Source organism: Trachypithecus francoisi, unplaced genomic scaffold, assembly GCF_009764315.1.
Source record: "Trachypithecus francoisi isolate TF-2019V2 unplaced genomic scaffold, Tfra_2.0 Lachesis_group20, whole genome shotgun sequence".
Lineage (NCBI taxonomy): Eukaryota > Metazoa > Chordata > Mammalia > Primates > Cercopithecidae > Trachypithecus > Trachypithecus francoisi.
The window spans coordinates 43,442,841-43,460,969 of record NW_022681466.1 but is presented as its reverse complement, the minus strand read 5'-3'; the positions used below and the strand labels follow the sequence as shown (position 1 = coordinate 43,460,969).

The 18,129-nt window shown below is 56.9% G+C and overlaps 1 protein-coding gene across 7 annotated transcripts; it reads right to left on the bottom strand.

Moving 5' to 3' along the window:
• Positions 1-1,292: 1,292 nt before the first annotated feature.
• LOC117067449 (cytochrome b561) lies at positions 1,293-17,080 on the bottom strand. 7 transcript variants are annotated; one of them, XM_033184057.1, is made up of 6 exons: positions 16,998-17,080; positions 6,830-7,044; positions 4,959-5,057; positions 4,593-4,696; positions 3,985-4,142; positions 1,293-3,522 (listed from the first exon to the last, which is right to left on the bottom strand). In XM_033184057.1, exons 2-6 carry the CDS (start codon positions 7,029-7,031, stop codon positions 3,330-3,332), a joined length of 756 nt encoding a protein of 251 aa, XP_033039948.1. In that variant the 5' UTR covers positions 7,032-7,044; positions 16,998-17,080; the 3' UTR covers positions 1,293-3,329. The 7 variants fall into 7 exon arrangements, with proteins under 7 accessions (XP_033039948.1, XP_033039944.1, XP_033039947.1 ...); XM_033184053.1 differs by lacking the exon at positions 16,998-17,080 and adding an exon at positions 16,433-16,566; XM_033184056.1 differs by lacking the exon at positions 16,998-17,080 and adding an exon at positions 16,086-16,430.
• Between the last annotated feature and the right edge of the window lie 1,049 nt (positions 17,081-18,129).

The following is an 18,129-nucleotide window of genomic DNA, read 5'->3' as shown; positions in this document are numbered from 1 at the left end:
AATCGCTTGAACCCGGGAGGCGGAGGTTACAGTGAGCTGCGATCGCACCATTACACTCCAGCCTGGGCAACAAGAGCGAAACTCCGTCTCAAAAAATAATAATAAAGAAAATAGAGGTCCACACAGAAGCCTTCATTCAGGAGGGACTCTACAGGTGCCCTAAGGAAAGACCTCTCCGCTGTAACTCCTACACATTAGAGACCAGCTACAATACAGAAGACAAAGTTGAGACCAATGCGGGGAAGCAGGGACTCCCGTTACCTTATTAGAGGATTTGCTGTTGGCTCCCTTTAAATAGTGAGCTCTGGTGAGTTTTTAAATTGGTTTAAGTCAGGGGTCCCCAGCCCCAGGGCCACAGACGGGTGTGGGTCCATGGCCTGTTAGAACCTGGCCGCACAGTAGGAGGTGAGCAGCAGCGAGTAAGCATGGCCACCTGAGCTCCACCTCCTGTCAAATCAGCTGCAGCATTAGATTCTCATAGGACTGCAAACCCTGTTGTGAACTGTGCATGCCAGGGATCCAGGCTGCCTGCTCCTCAGGAGAATTGAATGCCTGATCTGTCGCTGTCTCCCATCACCCCCAGATGAGACTGTCTAGTTGCAGGAAAACAAGCTCAGGGCGCCCACTGATTCTACATTATGGTGTGTTGTATAATTATTTCATTATACATTACAATGTAATAACAGAAAATGCACAATAAATGTAATGTGCTTGAATTATCCCAAAACTATCCCCTGCCCCCAGCCCTGGTCTGTGGAAAAACTGTCTTCCACAAAACCTGTTCCTGCTGCCAAAAAGGTTGGGACCACTGCTTTAAGTGGCAAGGCACAAAGCGCACAGTGCAGTCCCACCCAAATTTGCCAAAAACACACCTGCCTGAGCCACGTACGTGGATCTAAAGTGGAATCTCAGCTTGTTCCAAAATCCTTGCTCCTCTTCTTAAGGGTCAAAAAGACTGGTTTTAAAGGGAAAGGGGTCCATTAAACACTGGGAGATTCTCCTTGCCAAGGCTCTTAGGCTTTTGCAGCTCCACCCTCCAGGCCACCCTCTCAGGCTGAGAGCAAGGGTTTAGCTAACTACGTAGAAACACTGCCTCTGCTGGGTGGAGACTGGACAACCGCTGGGACTTTTCAGACCCTAGGCCATGATCAATATCACTAATCACTTTACCTCCTGTGCCCAGCCCGCGGATATTCAATTTCTCTCAGGCCTAGAGCTAACGTCATGTTTCTGGCTGCTAAAAGCTCTGGCTCCTTTTATTACCACATTAAAGGAAAATAACAGGCAAGAGGTCTGCTGTAGACATTTATTGAATCATCTGTTGCACCAACAGCACATTGTATTTCACAGAAGATTGGCCACAGGCAAAATAAAATAACCCACCACAAATCTGCTTCTGGGGGCCTTCTTCGGTTCCTTAGTCATCCAGTGTTCACTTTGGCAAACAGACCAGTTTACAGACTTTTGTTGCTAATCTAAGGTTCCATTTCTCTCTGTAGCATTCCGGCTAGGGAGAGACACGATTGTACTTTGGTAGTTTGTCTAAGGCAGAGTCTTCTCGAACGTCAACATTTCACTATACATGTGCGTGCCAGCTGATGAAAGAACTGACGGTGCCCCTGCCGCTGAAGAGTGTACAGTCTAAACAGGAGGCGAACACTGTCATCCAGGCAGGCTGAGAGCAGGTGGGGAAAGGGGCTGGAAGGAGCCTGGGCAGCCCCTGCTGGGGAGGGGCCTGGACTACAAACACCTGCTCTCAGAAATGACATTGCCTGAGGCAGAAGCCACAGCAAAAGCCAACTACAGGAAATGCAAGCATTAGAGAACACTGGCCCCTTTCTCTAAGGTCATCAGGTTTGGAAATTGTATTAAGTTCTTCACTGAAGTACACTGTGTCTGTCTCAAGCTAAGTCATGCTCCTCAAACCCCCAAAAACAAGGAAAACAGGGAGAGAACAGTCACCAAGTCACCAGATCCAACAAGCACATGATCAATGTTCTTTTTTTTTTTTTTTTTTCTTGAGCCTGTCGCCCAGGCTGGAGTGCAATGGTATGATCTCGGCTCACTGCAAGTTCCACTTCCCGGGTTCACGCCCTTCTCCTGCCTCAGCCTCCCAAGTAGCTGGGACTACAGGCACCCGTCACCATGCCCCACTAATTTTTTGCATTTTTAGTAGAGATGGGGTTTCACTGTGTTCGTCAGGATGGTCTTGATCAATGTTTTCCTCACACTAGTTCCCGGCCGAAGCCAATGGTGGCTCAGCTAACAGGACACTCTAAAGGGCTGCAGTGATGTGCAGACGCCACAGGGGATGACCTGGTTCTGCCTCAGTCCTGACTTCCTGGAAAGATGGGCACCAGGGAAGAAGGAGAAGGCTCGTCCTCCAGAACAGAGGCAGCAGCTCCAGCAGCCCCAGGGGCTCCAGCCACAGCCAGCAGCAGCAGTTTTTCATTTAAAACATTCTACAGTTTGTGCTCTCTGCCTCCCAGCCTGAGCAGAGCCTGGGTGAGCCTGGGAAAGGAAACCAGAGCTGAGCTGCAAGAGGGGTGCTGCAAGGAGGGAGCCCCAGCAGGAAGGGGCTGCAAGGTGCCCCCTATTCCCAACTCCCACGTCTGGAGGAGCCTGGGAGAAGGCCTGCCTCCATCTGCCAGGAGAAAGTCTGTCTGAAGTCGTGGGCTTCTATCCCCTCTCCCACCAAAGCCGTCCTAGGGCTAAAGGGTTAAAGAGGAGGAAGGTCAGGACTACAGCTGGGCCACAGCCTCACTCAGAGCTTCCCAGGGGCCAGTCCCTCCCCTCTCCTGGGGAACCTTGCTCTCACCACCAACATACTTTACACATCATATCACTTGCTCCTCTGCCAAAGGCTGGGCCCATTTGTGTCACGTGTTATTCGGGCTGGAGGGACTCCTTGTTTGAATTCAGCAGCCACCATGGCCTTTCCGGGCCTGTCCCTGAGGCCCCCCCCAGTTTCCCCTGGCCTTGCCCCAGGCATCTGCTGCCGGGAGGGTGGGTCCTCCTGTCTTGCTTCTTTAAAGACCTGTGCTCTGCGACCAGGACTGACCACCCGAAGTCCTACCCAAAGCCTTCTGCACTGAAGGGGGCAACAGAGATACGGGAGCTACACACAATGAACTGGTCTATAGCAGCAGAGAAAGGAGAAGCAGAGGAGGCAGAGACCTGACCCCAGAAAGCAGCACTCAAATAGACGCAGCTGCGCCCACCCACCCGCCTGCTGCCAGAGCCACTCTCCGGAGCCTGCAATCCTGAAGATGCCTTAGCAGGAGTGGGCAAGAAGACACCCCACGAACCCCCAGCGCTAGGCCGGTGCATCACTGGGAGCCGGGGCTGTCTCCCTCCGTCAGCGTCTTGAAGTCCATGGAGAGGGCCTGCTCTTCGGCCTGGGAAGGCCGCTTCCAGTCAGCCCGGGTCAAGATATAGAGCACCGCCCCACCGAAGCAGGCCAGCAGCAGGCCCAGCACATTGGCCAGGACGCCCTCGGGCTCAAACGCACTGTACTTGTCCCTGCAGGGGTGAGAGGAAGCGAGAAGCTGCCCAAGGGGTCACAGGCCAAATGCCCGTATCCTGGGCCTTAAAGATGTCATAGGGATTCCAGCACCAGCCCCTGCCTCCCTACCCTACCCAAAGAGAACGACCACCCCCAACCCCCAACCAGCAATCTCCAGCAGTCTCTAATGTAAAAATCTGTATCAATATTCTAGTTCTAAGCAGTTCTTCTGCAGATCCTACTGCGTGATGGGAATAAATAGGGTGCCCATAGCCCAGAAGTTTCTTTGAAAGGATAAAATCAAGAAAGCTAACCAAAGCCAAGCCCCATGCACCCAAATCTTAGCAAGCATAACTACAGCCACCAGTTGCGAGGCCACAAGAGACGGCTCAGGAAGCCACAGCTGGGGAAGCCGAGGGCAGGGTGAGGTCTCTGCAGGGGTGGCCCAGGTCCTGCCCCCTCCCACCCAGGACACTCACCCGAGGTTGAACAGCAGTGCCTCCTTCAGGCCCAGCAGGGCGGTGCCCACGGAAAGCAGAAAGATGGTGGCACCAAAGAAGATGTGCTGTGGGCGGTAGCGGCTCCGCAGGGAGAACGGAGCTCCGGGGAACAGGAAGAAGCTGAAGCCCACCAGCCACTAGGAGGAAAGGAGGTGGTTCTGGGACGGGCAGCCGGCAACCCCAGCAGCCCAGGTCAGCCCAGGTCCACGCCCACGCGCCCACGTGGCGACTGCGAGCCCCTCAGCCCTGCCTGGTTTCCTCCCTCCTCAGCACGGTGGTGAGAGGAGTACTAAGTGCTTAGGGACAAGGGACCCGTCACCCAGCACTTGAGGCCTTGGCACACTCGCAGATTCGGAAAGCTGGGCTTGTGGCCAAACATGCTGAGTCTGCCATGGGGCGCCTGGTAGCTGGGCACCCTTGGCCGCCAATCCTAGCTTTGCACCCACACAGGCCTGGGAAGACAGCTCTCTCACCTGCACGCACCCCAGAAAACAGGCCCTTCCATGAGGCACGTTTCAGCCCAGCTCCCCTGCCCCTCCCACCTCCCTGGTAGGTGGCCACAGGCCCCGGGTGCTGGAAGGACTCACCTGCACAAGGTACAGGACAAAGACAAGGATCCCGCACCAGCTGTGTAGGCTGTACAGGTCAGCGTAGCCCTTCTTCCTGTGGTAGTCAAACACCGCGACCAAGCCTGGGCCAGAGATAGGTCATATGAGGACAGGGTTGGACATGGAAAAGGAAGGGGTAAGATGACCCAAGGAACCAGCTAGCAGGGACTTCTGGGCTTTAGTCCCAGCTCTATGGCTGCCAGCACCCAGTGGCCCTGCAGGGGATGTTTGGGATGGGGGCGGGCCCATCACGGCTCTGGGGAGGGAACAGAGCAGGTAAAGCGGCTGTTTGCCATACCCGAAGAAACAGGCAGGGGGCGGGGAAGGCTGCGCCCACAAACTCACCAACCAGGGCGATGACGAGCGCAAAGACGTGCAGCAGCCCATGCAGGACCTTGGTGGTGCGTTTGGCTTCATTTCTGAAGACACGGTAAACCAGTAGGGCTGTGAGAGGTGAGAGAGGGAACGTAAGTGCATCCGCCTGCAGTGAGGCCTCCTGCCCCCGCAGCAAGGAGGCACCTTGGTGGAGAGGTGATGTGAGCTGACAGCTTGCAGCAGGAGCCTAGCTGCAGGAACCGGAGGAGAAAGCCAGGTTCCCTGGGGACCCTGGGCAGCTCCTGGCCTTCTCTGAGGGCACCTAAGGCTGTGTGCACCTTAACACCCCTCCCCCACCCTCCAACCTTCCCCAGCTGTGCACACTCAAAGAGGGCAGGGCGGGAGGCTGCAGCACAGTCCCCACCACCAGGAGAGGCAGTGAAGGCAGCGCCTCTGCCCTCATCCCCACCTAAAGGAGCTGCCCAGCCCAGCAGACACCCCACCCCACCCACCTTCTTGTCAGGTGTCCTGCAAATTCCAGGCTGTGTTTGAGGTCCACTGTTGGTCACACTGAGGCAACAAGCAGCCTCTGAGTTGACCTGTTAGCCACATGGCTCCTCACACAGGCCCCCACCTAAGCCTGGGCAGATCATCCCACTCTGGCTCCCAAGCAGAACCTGGTGATCCCAGCCTGATCTCCCACTTCCAGAAGCGGTACGCAAGGCCAGGTCACGTGAGGAATGCCTCTTAGCTTTCTGCTGCTCAGGGGTGGCTGTCACCAGGACCACCTCTAGGAAGAGCCAGTCAACCAGATGCAGATTCCACTTCCAGGATACCTGGCCTGGAGGCAGGTGGAGGCCAAGCACTGCCTTGCTCCTGCCCCAGGGGGAGGCCTCTAGCTCTGCCAAGTCCAAGACCAACAACACATATGCACGTGCGCACACAGGCATATATAAACTCTCACATGTGCTTACTTTTTTTCCCTCAGTTCAAACCACCCCTGCAGCAGGGCCTGGTTCGGAGCCCCATTCCTTTCCCTCTGCTGCATGAAGCGCCTGCCTCGGATGCTGTGTGTGGAAACGAGGTGAAAATGCTGGGCCAGGCTGGAGAGGAGCTGCCACCCACCAACCTCAGAGCCTGGGTTTGGATTCCATCTCCCCAGGCTCTGAACCAGCTTCTGTGTGTCTTTCTTTTTTTTTTTTTTTTTTTTTTGAGACGGAGTCTCACTATGTCGCCCGGGCTGCTGGAGTGCAGTGGCCGGATCTCAGCTCACTGCAAGCTCTGCCTCCCGAGTAGCTGGGACTACAGGCGCCCGCCACCTCGCCCGGCTAGCTTTTTGTATTTTTCAGTAGAGACGGGGTTTCACCGTGTTAGCCAGCATGGTCTCGAACTCCTGACCTCGTGATCTGCCCATCTCGGCCTCCCAAAGTGCTGGGATTACAGGCTTGAGCCACCGCGCCTGGCCTGTGTGTCTTTTCTAGAATCTTTTTTTTTTTTTGAGACGGAGTCTTGCTCTGTCGCTGGGGCTGGAGTGCAGTGGCCGGATCTCGGCTCACTGCAAGCTCCGCCTCCCGGGTTTATGCCATTCTCCTGCCTCAGCCTCCGGAGTAGCTGGGACTACAGGCGCCCGCCACCTCGCCCGGCTAGTTTTTTGTATTTTTAGTAGAGACGAGGTTTCACCGTGTTAGCCAGGATGGTCTCGATCTCCTGACCTCGTGATCCGCCCATCTCGGCCTCCCAAAGTGCTGGGATTACAGGTTTGAGCCACCGCGCCCGGCCTCTTTTCTAGAATCTTAGATTTGTCCAACCAGAAGAGACCGCAGGGGTGACAAGACCCCTGCAAACTGCCTCTCAGGGACCCCCACAAGCCCGGGCCCAGAGGAGCGGCCCACGGGACTCACCATCTCCCTGCAGGAAGACCAGGCCTATGACCATGCAGAGGGGGTGCGCGTTGAACTGCAGGTCGCTCTCCCAGGCAATGCCGCCTCGGTACAGCCCGAGCCAAGCGCCAGTCATGGACACCAAGGTCAGGCCCAGCAGCTGGGAGAAGGCCACGTAGTAAGGCAGCGCTGCGGGGGTGGATGCCGCGGCCCCGCCCTCCATGCTGAGGCAAACGCTGCAAGAAAGAGCAAAGCTCAGAGGAGCAGCACACAGCACCACGAGATGTGCACAGAGCCCTTGAGATGCACACAGCCCCCGCAGATGTGCACAGCCCCCCAAGATGCGCACAGGCCCCCCGAGATGTGCACACCCCCAAGATGCGCACAGCCACCCCCGGAGATGAGCACGGTCCCCCCAGATACCCACAGCCCCCCTGAAATGCACACAGCCCCCCCCGAAATGCACACAGCCACCCCAGCTAGATGCACGCAACACCCCCCCAGGTTGCGCACAGCCCCCTCCAGATGCGCACAGCCACCCCCGCTAGATGTGCACAGCACTCCGAGATGCGCAAGTCCCCCTAGATGCACGCAGCCCCCCCGAGATGCACACGGCGCCCCGATGCGAGCAGCCCCCGAGATGCACATGTCCCCCTGCAAGATGTGCACTACGCCACCCTGAGATGCGGCGCAGCTACTCCCATGGTGCCCCGCCACCCTCACCCCAGGCTCCTGCTGGAAACAGCCCTCACTCTCCCACCCCCAAGCTCCTTCCCACCCATCGTCCATGGGCAGTGGTCCTAAGTCTCAGGAGTGGCTGAGGGGGGGCCCAGCCTCCCACAGGGACAGGCGTGACCTGGGACACGACACCAGGAGTTCCATATGCGGTGAAGGGGCAAGGAAAGACACCCCAAGTTCTAGTGAGCGCAAGGGCCCAGTGCCTGGCTTTCTCTTCTGTTTCATGAGGCCCTGGCCTTCCCTGGGTGGGCTTTACAGGTGAGTTACACAGGCGAGCGCACTCCTTGAAGGGAAGGAAGGGACTGGTCACACCTTTTCTCCAGACGCATCATGAAATACATCTGGGGAGAAATGGGAAGTCTCCCTCCTCTAGCCCGGTTTTTAACTCCACGCTGGCGATGAGGAGGCTTCCCCACCTGACACCCAGGAGAGCCAGCCCCGCTCCCCCAACCCCGCCTCCCGCCCCGCCCCCACCGCGCCTGCAGAATAGAAGTGCTCTGACTGTGCTACACACAGGCACCTGTCAGCACACAGGGAACCGGCGCTTCCCCTCCAAGCAGGGGGCGGGGAGGACCCGCACTCTAGAGGGGCCCTCAGGTGAGGTTTCCAAAACTGAAGGCCCCCAGAAACAAGGCCTATGAGGGGCTGGGTAGAGCGCAGCCCGGCTGTCCCAGGTGCTCGGCCCCACGTGACCTTCCAGGAGGAAAGGCGAGCGGGTGGTTCCTAGGGAAGCAGGAATGAGAAGGCCCTGCTAGGAGCCCAGGGGAGTGCCCAGTGCCTGCACAGCCTCGTGCCAGGCAGGAGAGCACCCAGCAGCTGGGGATGGGGGAAGAGGCGGCAGGAGGAGAACAAGCATGGCCTCACCTGCTCTCCCTTCACCTGATAGAGGCCTGTGCGCCACGGAAAAGTGCTGCCATGGCCCACAGTTGCCACTGCAACTGCCACCACCATGGCCACCACCATGGCCACCACAAGCAGACCCCAGAGCACTGCTGCTGCCCCCCACCCGCCCTGGATGGTTCCCCACTGGCCCCTCGACTCAGTCCAGCCTCTCCTGGCAGCAACTGTATCAGAACTAGGGGGACAGTGGCCAGCACAGGGGCACTGACCCCCTTCATACCTGGCACACGCTCTGCCCTGCAGTGCCCAGGAGCTGGTTTTCAGTCCCTCCCAGGGATGGGCTCCTTCTCTGCTCTCCAATTCTCTCGCCACATCAGACAACTGTTGGCAACTCCACCATTAAAAGGGGGGGTGTGGGCCAGGCGCCGTGGCTCACACCTATAATCCCAGCACCTGGGGAGGCCAAGGCAAGTGGATCACCTGAGGCCAGGAGTTCAAGACCAGCCACAACATGGTGAAACCCCATCTCCACTAAAATTACAAAAATTAGCCGGGCATGGTGGCTCACACCTGTAAATCCCAGCTACTCGGGAGGTTAAGGCACTAGAATCCCTTGAGCCGGGGAGGCAGAGGTTGCAGTGGGCCAAGATCGCGCCACTGCATTCCAGCCTGGGTGATATAATAAGACTCTGTCTCAAAAAAATTTTTTTTTCTTGATTAAAAAAAGGATGTGTGTGTGTTAATAATCCACATGCACCACAGTAGAATATGAATCAGCAAAAAATGTAAAATGACAGGCCATCAGCACTTGATCTATATCCTCACACAACTTCTTCCTACAAAACACATATGCATCCTTTTATAGAAGCAGGATCGTGCCATGTTCTAACCTGCTTTTTAACTAAGGGTATAGCATACATGGATGTTTGTGTCAATGGATATGCGCCCACATCATCGTTTTCGTAACCTCACACTCTTGCATTGCACGGCCATTTTTTAGCCAACTAGTTCCCATTGTTCAGCATTTAGCTAGCTTTCAGTTTTCCACCAAATAAACAACAGGATGTGGACATGTTTGCAAACTTCTCTGCAGGGAATCCTGAAACAAGGGCTAGGTTCTGTTTTAGATTTCTGACACATTCCGTCAAATCATCTCCCAGAAACACAGCCCCAGTCCACATTCCAGGGTGGGCGGGAATACGGGATTCCAGAAGCCCCAGCCAACAATAAATCCTATTTTTGGAACTCCTGCCTCTGTCTTAATCTGTCACCTACAGGGGTATCAGTTCTGTCCCCGCCACCCCAAATTCAAGCCCCATTTCTGACAGTTCACTATTCATCTCTACCTGGACATCCCACAGATGCTTCAAACCCAGCTCATCCCAAGTCACCTCCTCTTCCGTCGTCACCAAGTTCTCTCACGCCCTCCCCACTAGCTAGTGGGGCTGTCCTTCTTCCAGGCCCAGGTGACACCTCAGCTCCTCCACAGAAGGCTGCCCAGGTCGCCGCATGCTGGGGCCCCTCCCCTCACTTCCCTCCTGAGCATCCTCACTGCCACACCCAAGTCAGGGCCTGCAGCTTCTCCCTCTTCAACATGACAGACATGCCAGGGACAAAGCGAGCTCCCAAGGTCATGCTGTCCCCTGCGCAAGAGGCCCCGAGTGCCAGTGAAATGCCAACTGCGTGGCATGATCCTGCCCGTTTCCATCTGCAGCCCCCACTGTTCCTACTAGGCCCTCTAGAGGAGACGCCTGGGCTCACAGAATCCAAGGACACGGTCCAGCCTGGCTTCCTGCTGCGGACCCCACACCCCTGCCTCCACTCCCCAGACACCACGGTGGGCAGATCACTTTGTCCCCTCTCCCGGAGCCTCCTTACCCTGCAGTGTCCTGTCTGCTCCTCAAAGGCAGGGACGCTCTTGCTCCTCCTTGGGAATCCTTGGGTCTCTAATACTGAGTCTAACAGGAAAATGTACCGAAAGAAGTGCTGTCCCCCCCGGTCACTTGTCGTCTGTCCTCTCCAGGTCGCCGCCTCCTTTATTAGATTCATCCCCAGAGAGCCCGGCTGCAAGCAGAATCTGATTAGCAACAAATTAGGAAGAACAGAGGGGACATCACCCCTCCCTCTGCTGGGCGACCTGGCAACTTCCTCTCGCCTCGTGGAGTACAAAGGGCAGGAGAGACCGGCAGAGCGAGGGGCCGCTGCCCACTCCTTCCTTCCCACCAGGATCCCCAAAAGACAGCGGACCTCAGAGCCAGGCTCTCTTCTCGCAGTGACGACTGCCTGCGGCTTCAACATCCTACAGTGAAATGCCCGGCCTGGCCTCCCGGGGAGTCAGAACCCTAATGTTGTTTGATTCCCACCATGGCAGGGCAGACATGTGCTTGGTGTGTCAGTAGGGTGGGGATCCCACAGCCTGTAAGCACCTGCCCTGTGCTGGGTACCTCATGCCATCTCTCATGTCACCCTTAAATGACACTGTGTGGATAACAGGGGCATTGCCCCAGTTTGACAGGCCAGGAAATAGAGGCTCAACGAGGACAAGCGACATGCCCCTAAATTCCCATCAGCAAATAGCAGCTCAACTCGACCCACACACGCCAGCACTCGGCCAGGTGCTGGGGCCACACAGAAGGGGACTGGTCCCTGCCCTCAAGGGGCATGCAGATGAGCGGTGCCGACGCAGATTTTCAGGTAAGGGTGATATAAGTTCAAGCCAGGAGCTAATCTGGGCCTCCAAGACCCGTCCCAATGTGCACACGGAAGACAGCACCCCTGCTTTGATGTCTGTGGGTGACAGCGTCTCTAGCTCTCCTATGGAACAGTGGCTGCCTGCTTGTGGCTTTGGCCTTTCCAAGGCCCAGGCACTAGGGTGGCGCTGTCAGGCTTTCCAGAGACTGAAGTCAGCAAGGATCTGTGTTGGAGCTCACTGAGGAAGCTGCTTTGACGCAGGGGAAGCTCCCGGGGCGGTGCCCCCGCTCCTGTGCCAGTCCTCCTGCGTCCTCCCCACCTCGGTTTCACCATGGCACTAAGCACTGGTGCGTGCAAGACAGCAGGCCCTGACTGAAGGTGAGAGGGAAGGGGTTACAGGAGGGCAAACAAGCCACGGAAGCTACATTTCCATTTGCTCCTAAGGCAGCTGTCCTGGCCCAGGCAGCCCAGGGACCCGGGGCCCCTGGTCATCTGGAAGGAAGCCAGAGATGAACAGGGACCTCTGGAATGACAGCGGCCTGCTTCCAATTCAAAGGCAAGGCTTCGAAGTCTAAGCATGAGGATGACAGGAAAGCCCGTGGCTGGCCTGCAGGCGATCTCAGTCCGTAGGTTCTGAGTGTGGCTCTGTGCTTTACAGGAGATGAGCAGATAATCCCTTCCCAACAGGGCTCTCGCGAGGCCATTCATTGGACATAACTGATAACCCATTTGTGTGCAGGGAAGGGCTGTGTCCCATGACAGAGGTGGGGGTGTACAGGGATAGACATTCTGATATCTCTGGACAGAATCTGACCCACCCACAAATGTGTCTGCTGCATTTGCACACCTGGACATCGGGTGAGATTTACTCCCTAGGAAGCAAGCCTTTGAATCGTGGCCCTCATTTCCCAGTCTTGACAGCGAGAACACTCTCTCACCCTTCCCTCCTCACTGGGCAGCCCTGGGACACCGGCTGTTCTTGGGCCCTCTGTGTTCTCAGAGCAGAACTGTGGGCAGCAGCTTCAAGGCCTGGCAGTTGCCACTCTCCACCCCCAAGGGCTCCGCTGCCCTGCAGACCAGAACCTTGCGACCAGAGGGGGCTCACACAGCCCCTCACACAGTCACTTGCCTTCCTCTGTGAGAGCTCAGGATGAGGGTGACAGATCTCTGGCAGTTTCTGGAGCTTAGAGCTGTCAGAGTCACTCTTGTCCCCACCCACTCACCCCACCTGCAGCCAGACTCCACTTAATGGAATAAGCGTATTAAGGACAGCACGGCCCGCAAAGCTTCACCGAGCCAAGCATCACTCTCCCTCCCACTGCTTTTTATTAAAAGGCGACCAGGACTAATCTCATTATTGGGGACCAGACACTGCACATGGTGCACAGCCTCGGGGGCGGAAAGCAGAGCAGGGGAGGCTGGGAAGTGGGTAGCCTGGGCTGGCCACAGCCCTCCTTATCAACAGCAGGGTCTGAATTGAGTTAGGAAAGATTGTGACTGGGGAAAAGCTGATATCTCTTCTTGATGGGTGAAGGGGAAGACAGCTCAATTGCCCTAGAACATCCTATCACGTGATGAAGGAGAAAGCAAAGCATGGTGTGAGCTATTAGGGTACTTTCTCAGCACCCCAGTAGCCCCAGGAATAAGGGGCTTCCCAGGTGGTGCTCCCCGTCCCATGCCAGTCCTCCTGCATCCTCCCCACGCCGGTACCAGCATGGCACTAAGCCCTGGTGCATGCAAAGACACCAGGCCCTGAGCAAAGTGTGAGAGAGAAGGCATTATAGGCGGGCCAACAAGCCGCAGGGGCTGCATTTCCATTTCTCCTGGGGTGGCTGTCCTGGCCCAGGCAGCCCAGGGACCCGGGGCATCCAGGCTGCTTGGACCAAGGAACTAGGTACCCAGGAAGCAGCAGAGCCTGAAGTCAAACACTGAGCTCCTTTCTCCCACAAAACAGAGGACTCCGAATGCTTACAAACAAAAATGTTTCCATTTCCATGAAAATCAGAAGAAAAAACTGAACATCCAGGGTTGAGGAAAATGTTGCAATTTTTAAAAACTTATTTTAATTAATTTTTTTTTTTTTTGAAACAGTGTCTAACTCTGTCACCCAGACTGGAATAGTGGCATGATCATAGCTCATGGCAGCCTCGAACTCCTGGGCTCAAGGAATCCTCCCACCTCAGCTTCTCAAGTAGCTGGAACTACAGCTATGCTAATATGCCCAGTTAATTTTTTCTTTTTTTTTTGGAGAGATAGGGTCTCACTATGTTGCACGGGCTAGTCTCAAACTCCTGGTCTCAAGCAGTCCTCCTGCCTCAGCTTCCCAAAGCTCTGGGATTACAGACAGACATGAGCCAGCCCTAAAATGTTTCGTTTTTAAAATTAATTTTAATCCAGTATGGATTATACTTGTCTTTTTTTTTTTTTTTTTTTTTTTTTGAGACGGAATCTCGCTCTGTCACCCAGGCTGGAGTGCAGTGGCATCTCAGCTCACTGCAAGCTCCGCCTCCCGGGTTCACACCATTCTCCTGCCTCAGCCTCCCGAGTAGCTGGGACTACAGGCACCCGCCACCTCGCCCGGCTAATTTTTTGTATTTTTTTTAGTAGAGACGGGGTTTCACCGGGTTAGCCAGGATGGTCTTGATCTCCTGACTTCGTGATCTGCCCGTCTCGGCCTCCCAAAGTGCTGGGATTACAGGCTTCAGCCACCGCGCCCGGTCTATACTTGTCTTTATACCAATACAGTTGTATAATTTTATTATTATTTTCCTTTTTTTTTTGAGACAGAGTCTCGCTCTGTCCCCCAGGCTGGAGTGTAATAGCACAATCTCAGCTCACTGCAAATTCCGCCTCCTAGGTTCATGCCATTCTCCTGCCTCAGCCTCCTGAGTAGCTGGGACTACAGGCGCCCACGACCATGCCCGGCTAAATTTTTTTTTCTTTTTTTTTTTTTTTTAGTAGAGGGTTTTCACTGTGTTAGCCAGGATGGTCTCGATCTCCTGGCCTCATGATCCACCTGCCTCGGCCTCCCAAAGTGCTGGGATTACAGGCGTGAGCCACAGCGCTCAGCCAATTTTTTTTTTTTTTTTTTTTTGAGATGGAGTCGCACCCTATTGCCCAGGCTGGAGTACCATGGCAAGATCTCGGGTCATTGCAACCTCCGCCTCCCAGGTTCAAGCGATTCTCCTGCCTCAGACTCCCAGAGTCTGAGATTATAGGCGTGCGCCACCACGCCCAGCCAATTTTTTGTATCTTTAGTAGAGACGCACTTTCACCATGTTGGCCAGGCTGATCTCGAACTCCTGACCTCGTGAGCCGCCCACCTCAGCCTCCCAAACTCCTGGGATTACAGGCGTGAGCCACCGCACTCGGCCAATTGTTATTATTTTATTTTTATGGAAGAAGGGGCCCACGAAAGGCCCAGTGCAGCCCAGGTTAGAGAGATGTGATTTCAAAACAGGCTATTTAAAACCATCAGCTCCTGGACAAGCCAAGTCTCTTCTCCCAGCCTGCTTCCTACTCTATAAAGTGGAAGGATATCTGGATCTACCTTATTGAACACAGAAAGAGTAAGTGGATAAACGTGTGCCAGTGCCCAGCACAGTGCCTGCCACACAGTGAGCATTCCATCAAAGAGCAATCTTACAAAAACGAAATCTGATCCTAAGAGCACCTTAGGAAGAGTGGCACTGCTGACACAAGGTCTGGGGCCACAGAGAGCCAGATGGCAGCCATCTCTAATAAATCCACACTCCCATTCTGTCCACCATTAGCCCCCCACACCAAGCAGAAGCTCCTGGGGCTGGGAAGAACAGAGGATGGCCTGCTTTTAATCTGTGACATTTTATATTCCCAAAATTCATTTATGAATTGCTCAGACAGTAGAGTGCTTTTTCCCAGTGAAGTTATGCATTTAGAGAGGGTTCATTTCTCATTCCCTTCCACCAATGCCATCTAATGTCACTGAACCACCCGGTATTAGCAGGAGCCCAAGCTCTGCCTGCCAAGGGAAAGTGGTGAGGGCAGAAAAGTGGTACGACAAGGCTGGGCGCGGTGGCTCACGTCTGTAATCCTAGCACTTTGGGAGGCCAAGGCGGGCAGATCACTTGAGGTTAGGAGTTTGAGACCAACCTGGCCAACATGGTGGGGGGGGGAGGGGAGGGGAGGGGAGGGGGGAGGGGAGGGGAGGGGAGGGGGGAGGGGAGGGGAGGGGAGGGGGGAGGGGAGGGGAGAGGAAGGGAGGGGAGGGGAGGGGAGAGGAAGGGAGGGGAGGGGAGGGGAGGGGAGGGGAGGGGAGGGGAGGGGAGGGGAGGGGAGGGGAGGGGAGGGGAGGGGAGTGGGACAAGCAGGGTGGTTCCACCTCCAGCTCTAGGAGGCTCCTCGTGCAAGAGGTGGGGCTGCCGCCGCCTCATGTTTTCCTGCCACCACCAGATTTTACAGGAGAAATACAGGCAACTGGAGGAGGTGGCAAATCTTTGTTGTTGTTGTTGTTGTTGTTGTTGTTGTTTCATTAGCTATTAAAACAAAGGGGTAGAATCTAGGTGCCCTAGATGTAACTTCATTTACGGAGTCAGAAAATCCACAAACGCTGCCAAAGTGGAATGAATGAGAGGAGGGGAGCCACCAGAAAGGAGAAGTCTGGGAAGGGGGCCCTAGATCCACACGGATGATCCTCACTTCGTGATACAGTCGGGGACGGGGCAGTGAGGGAGGGAGGGAGGGTGGGTGGCCCCGCCATCTCCCAGGTGTCAACGTGGCGGCAGCTCCGCCCTCAACGCAGTTGGCACCAGCCAGACCCACCAAGGCCACTTAAGGAGTGGGTCTTTCCCACTCGGGAAACTCCCACCCTCGCGCTCAGAAGCTGGGGGCGTCGGGAGACACAGGCGGGGACCTGCGGCTCCACGCTGCAGCCCCGGCCCTACTCCGTCCGGGCAAGAGGCGGTGGCTCCGGTTTCAGGTTTCAAGAGGGCAGCCGTGGCAAAGGCTGGTTGGTCCACTTGCACCCTACCTTGCTCTAGAACGCGGCGCAGGAGCAAAGATCCAAACTCGAGGTCACCGGCAAGCGGGGGTCTCGGTTCTAACTTCAGCAGAGACCTGGCACCCGGGCAGGCCAGGGCGGGGGCCTCCTGGACCGGGAGAGGCTGCGGCTCCAAGAGGGCAGGCGAGCCCTGCAGCCCTCGGACCCAGGGTGCGGGTCGGCGCCGCAGTCCGGCGTGCGGCCGCAGGGGGCAGGTGCGAGGCCGGCTGCGACTCGGGAGCCCGGCGTGGTCCCTCTCAGCGCAGTCGGGGCTCACCTGGGCCACCCCGCCCCGCACCTCTGCGCGCTCCGCTCCCATCCCCGGCCCGGCCACCTACCTCGCCTACCCGAGCGTCCCGCGAGCCTCCCTGCGCCGCGCCCGGGTCGCTCGGCCGGTTCCGCGGGCCTTGGCGCGACGGCGTCGCCATGGCAACCGGGTGGCGAGCGGGGCGGGGCCTCCCCGGCCGGAAGTGGCGCACGCGGCCCCCGGGGCTGCCCCCACGTGCCAGCCTCCAGCGGTTGCAGGCACGCTCGGGACTGGGCCCTGCCAGCTCCGGCCTCGCACGTAGGCGAACCGCTGTCACCGTAAGCCCGGCCTCGCGACCCCCGTCCGGGGTCCCCACGATCGTAGGCGAGTGGGGTCTGCGGCCCGCGGGGATGGAGGGCCGCGGGATTCGCCAGGGCAAGCCCAGACTGCGCATATAAGGATCTGGGGTCAGCCAGGCCTGGGGGGCGGGACGGGCCCTGAGAAGAGCGGGCGCCAGGGGCGAGACCCGCCGCCCTTCCCCGGCTTGGCCCCGCGCTTCCTGATTTTCTCCTTCCACGCCTCCCCTTCTGCCCTCCACCTTCTTCCCTGCCCTGCTCTCGCCCCGCCCGGGCCCAGGAGGCCACTAGATGTCAGACCGGGTTCAGGCCTTGGCCACGCCGCTGCTCCGGGAGCTCTGGGGGTACGTCCCCAGCCCCCACCGGGGAGACGACACTGCCGGGAAGGCCGGGACTAACCCCCGCCCCCGCAGAGTAGCCTGCGGGGAACACCGGTTCCACCAGGCTCTCACGAAAGCCGAGACCTTGCCGTCCGAAGCTTCCCCTGCCCAAAGCACGGAGAAAGGAGGGCGCCGAGGCCAAGACCAAGACCGGGAGCCAGCCCCTTAGGAGCCCGGTCCAGGAAGCGCTGTGGGTAGATAAGGGGTCCAGCTCAGACTTCCTACAAGCTGGGAACAAAGGGTTCTTTCCTGTCTGATGCCGGGCAAGATGTAGCAAGCGCCTAGGGGTAGGAGGGAAATGGGGTTTCCTCCCCGCAGAGGGAAACCGGCCTCCGTTCAGGAACGCCCTCCCCCACCTGCCCTCCAGGCACCAATGTTCTGGGAGGCCGGGGGGCAGGAAGACCTGCTTACTTGAATGCACTTTGTGTAAACTGTGGGCTTCCCACGGGCAGTGGGCAAGGTAGGCCCTGGGACTCCAGTACTCGCTTAGTACACAGAGAGCAGAGTCTCCAGCGCCAGGCGAGACACACAGGCGTGTCCACTGCACATGGCATACCGTGGCACATGGCACACCTTCCACGGGCAGACACAACGGGCTGACACAGCAGGGCCCACCCCATCAGAGGGACCAAGCTTAAACCCTCCCACAACAGAAAATTTTTAGAGTATCTTTCAGTTGGAGGAAATTAATGGATAATTTAAGGTAAGAAACAGCTTCCTTAGCGTGCTAACAGGCAGATTCCCTGTGTATTGAAGGTGGAACTGAGCCATGTCCTTTGTTTGGTCTGTGGATTTGGACTTGGAGGAGGAGTCCAGACCGGCTGAGCAGGACTGAGTTCCCTGGTGAGAGCCCTGGGCCTTCAGCCCCTTCCAAAGCCAGGAGAGACTCCTGCTGAGGGGTCGTGGGGGCACTTTGGCTTCCCCCTCACCCCACTGCCCTGCAGCATTGGGCTGCAGACTTTTCCCTTAGGAGGGAGAACAGCCGCCTCCCTGCCAGCAGTGTTCTCAAGGGCCTATTTCAAGTGGGGAGGGGTGGGTGAGGATATTCTGAG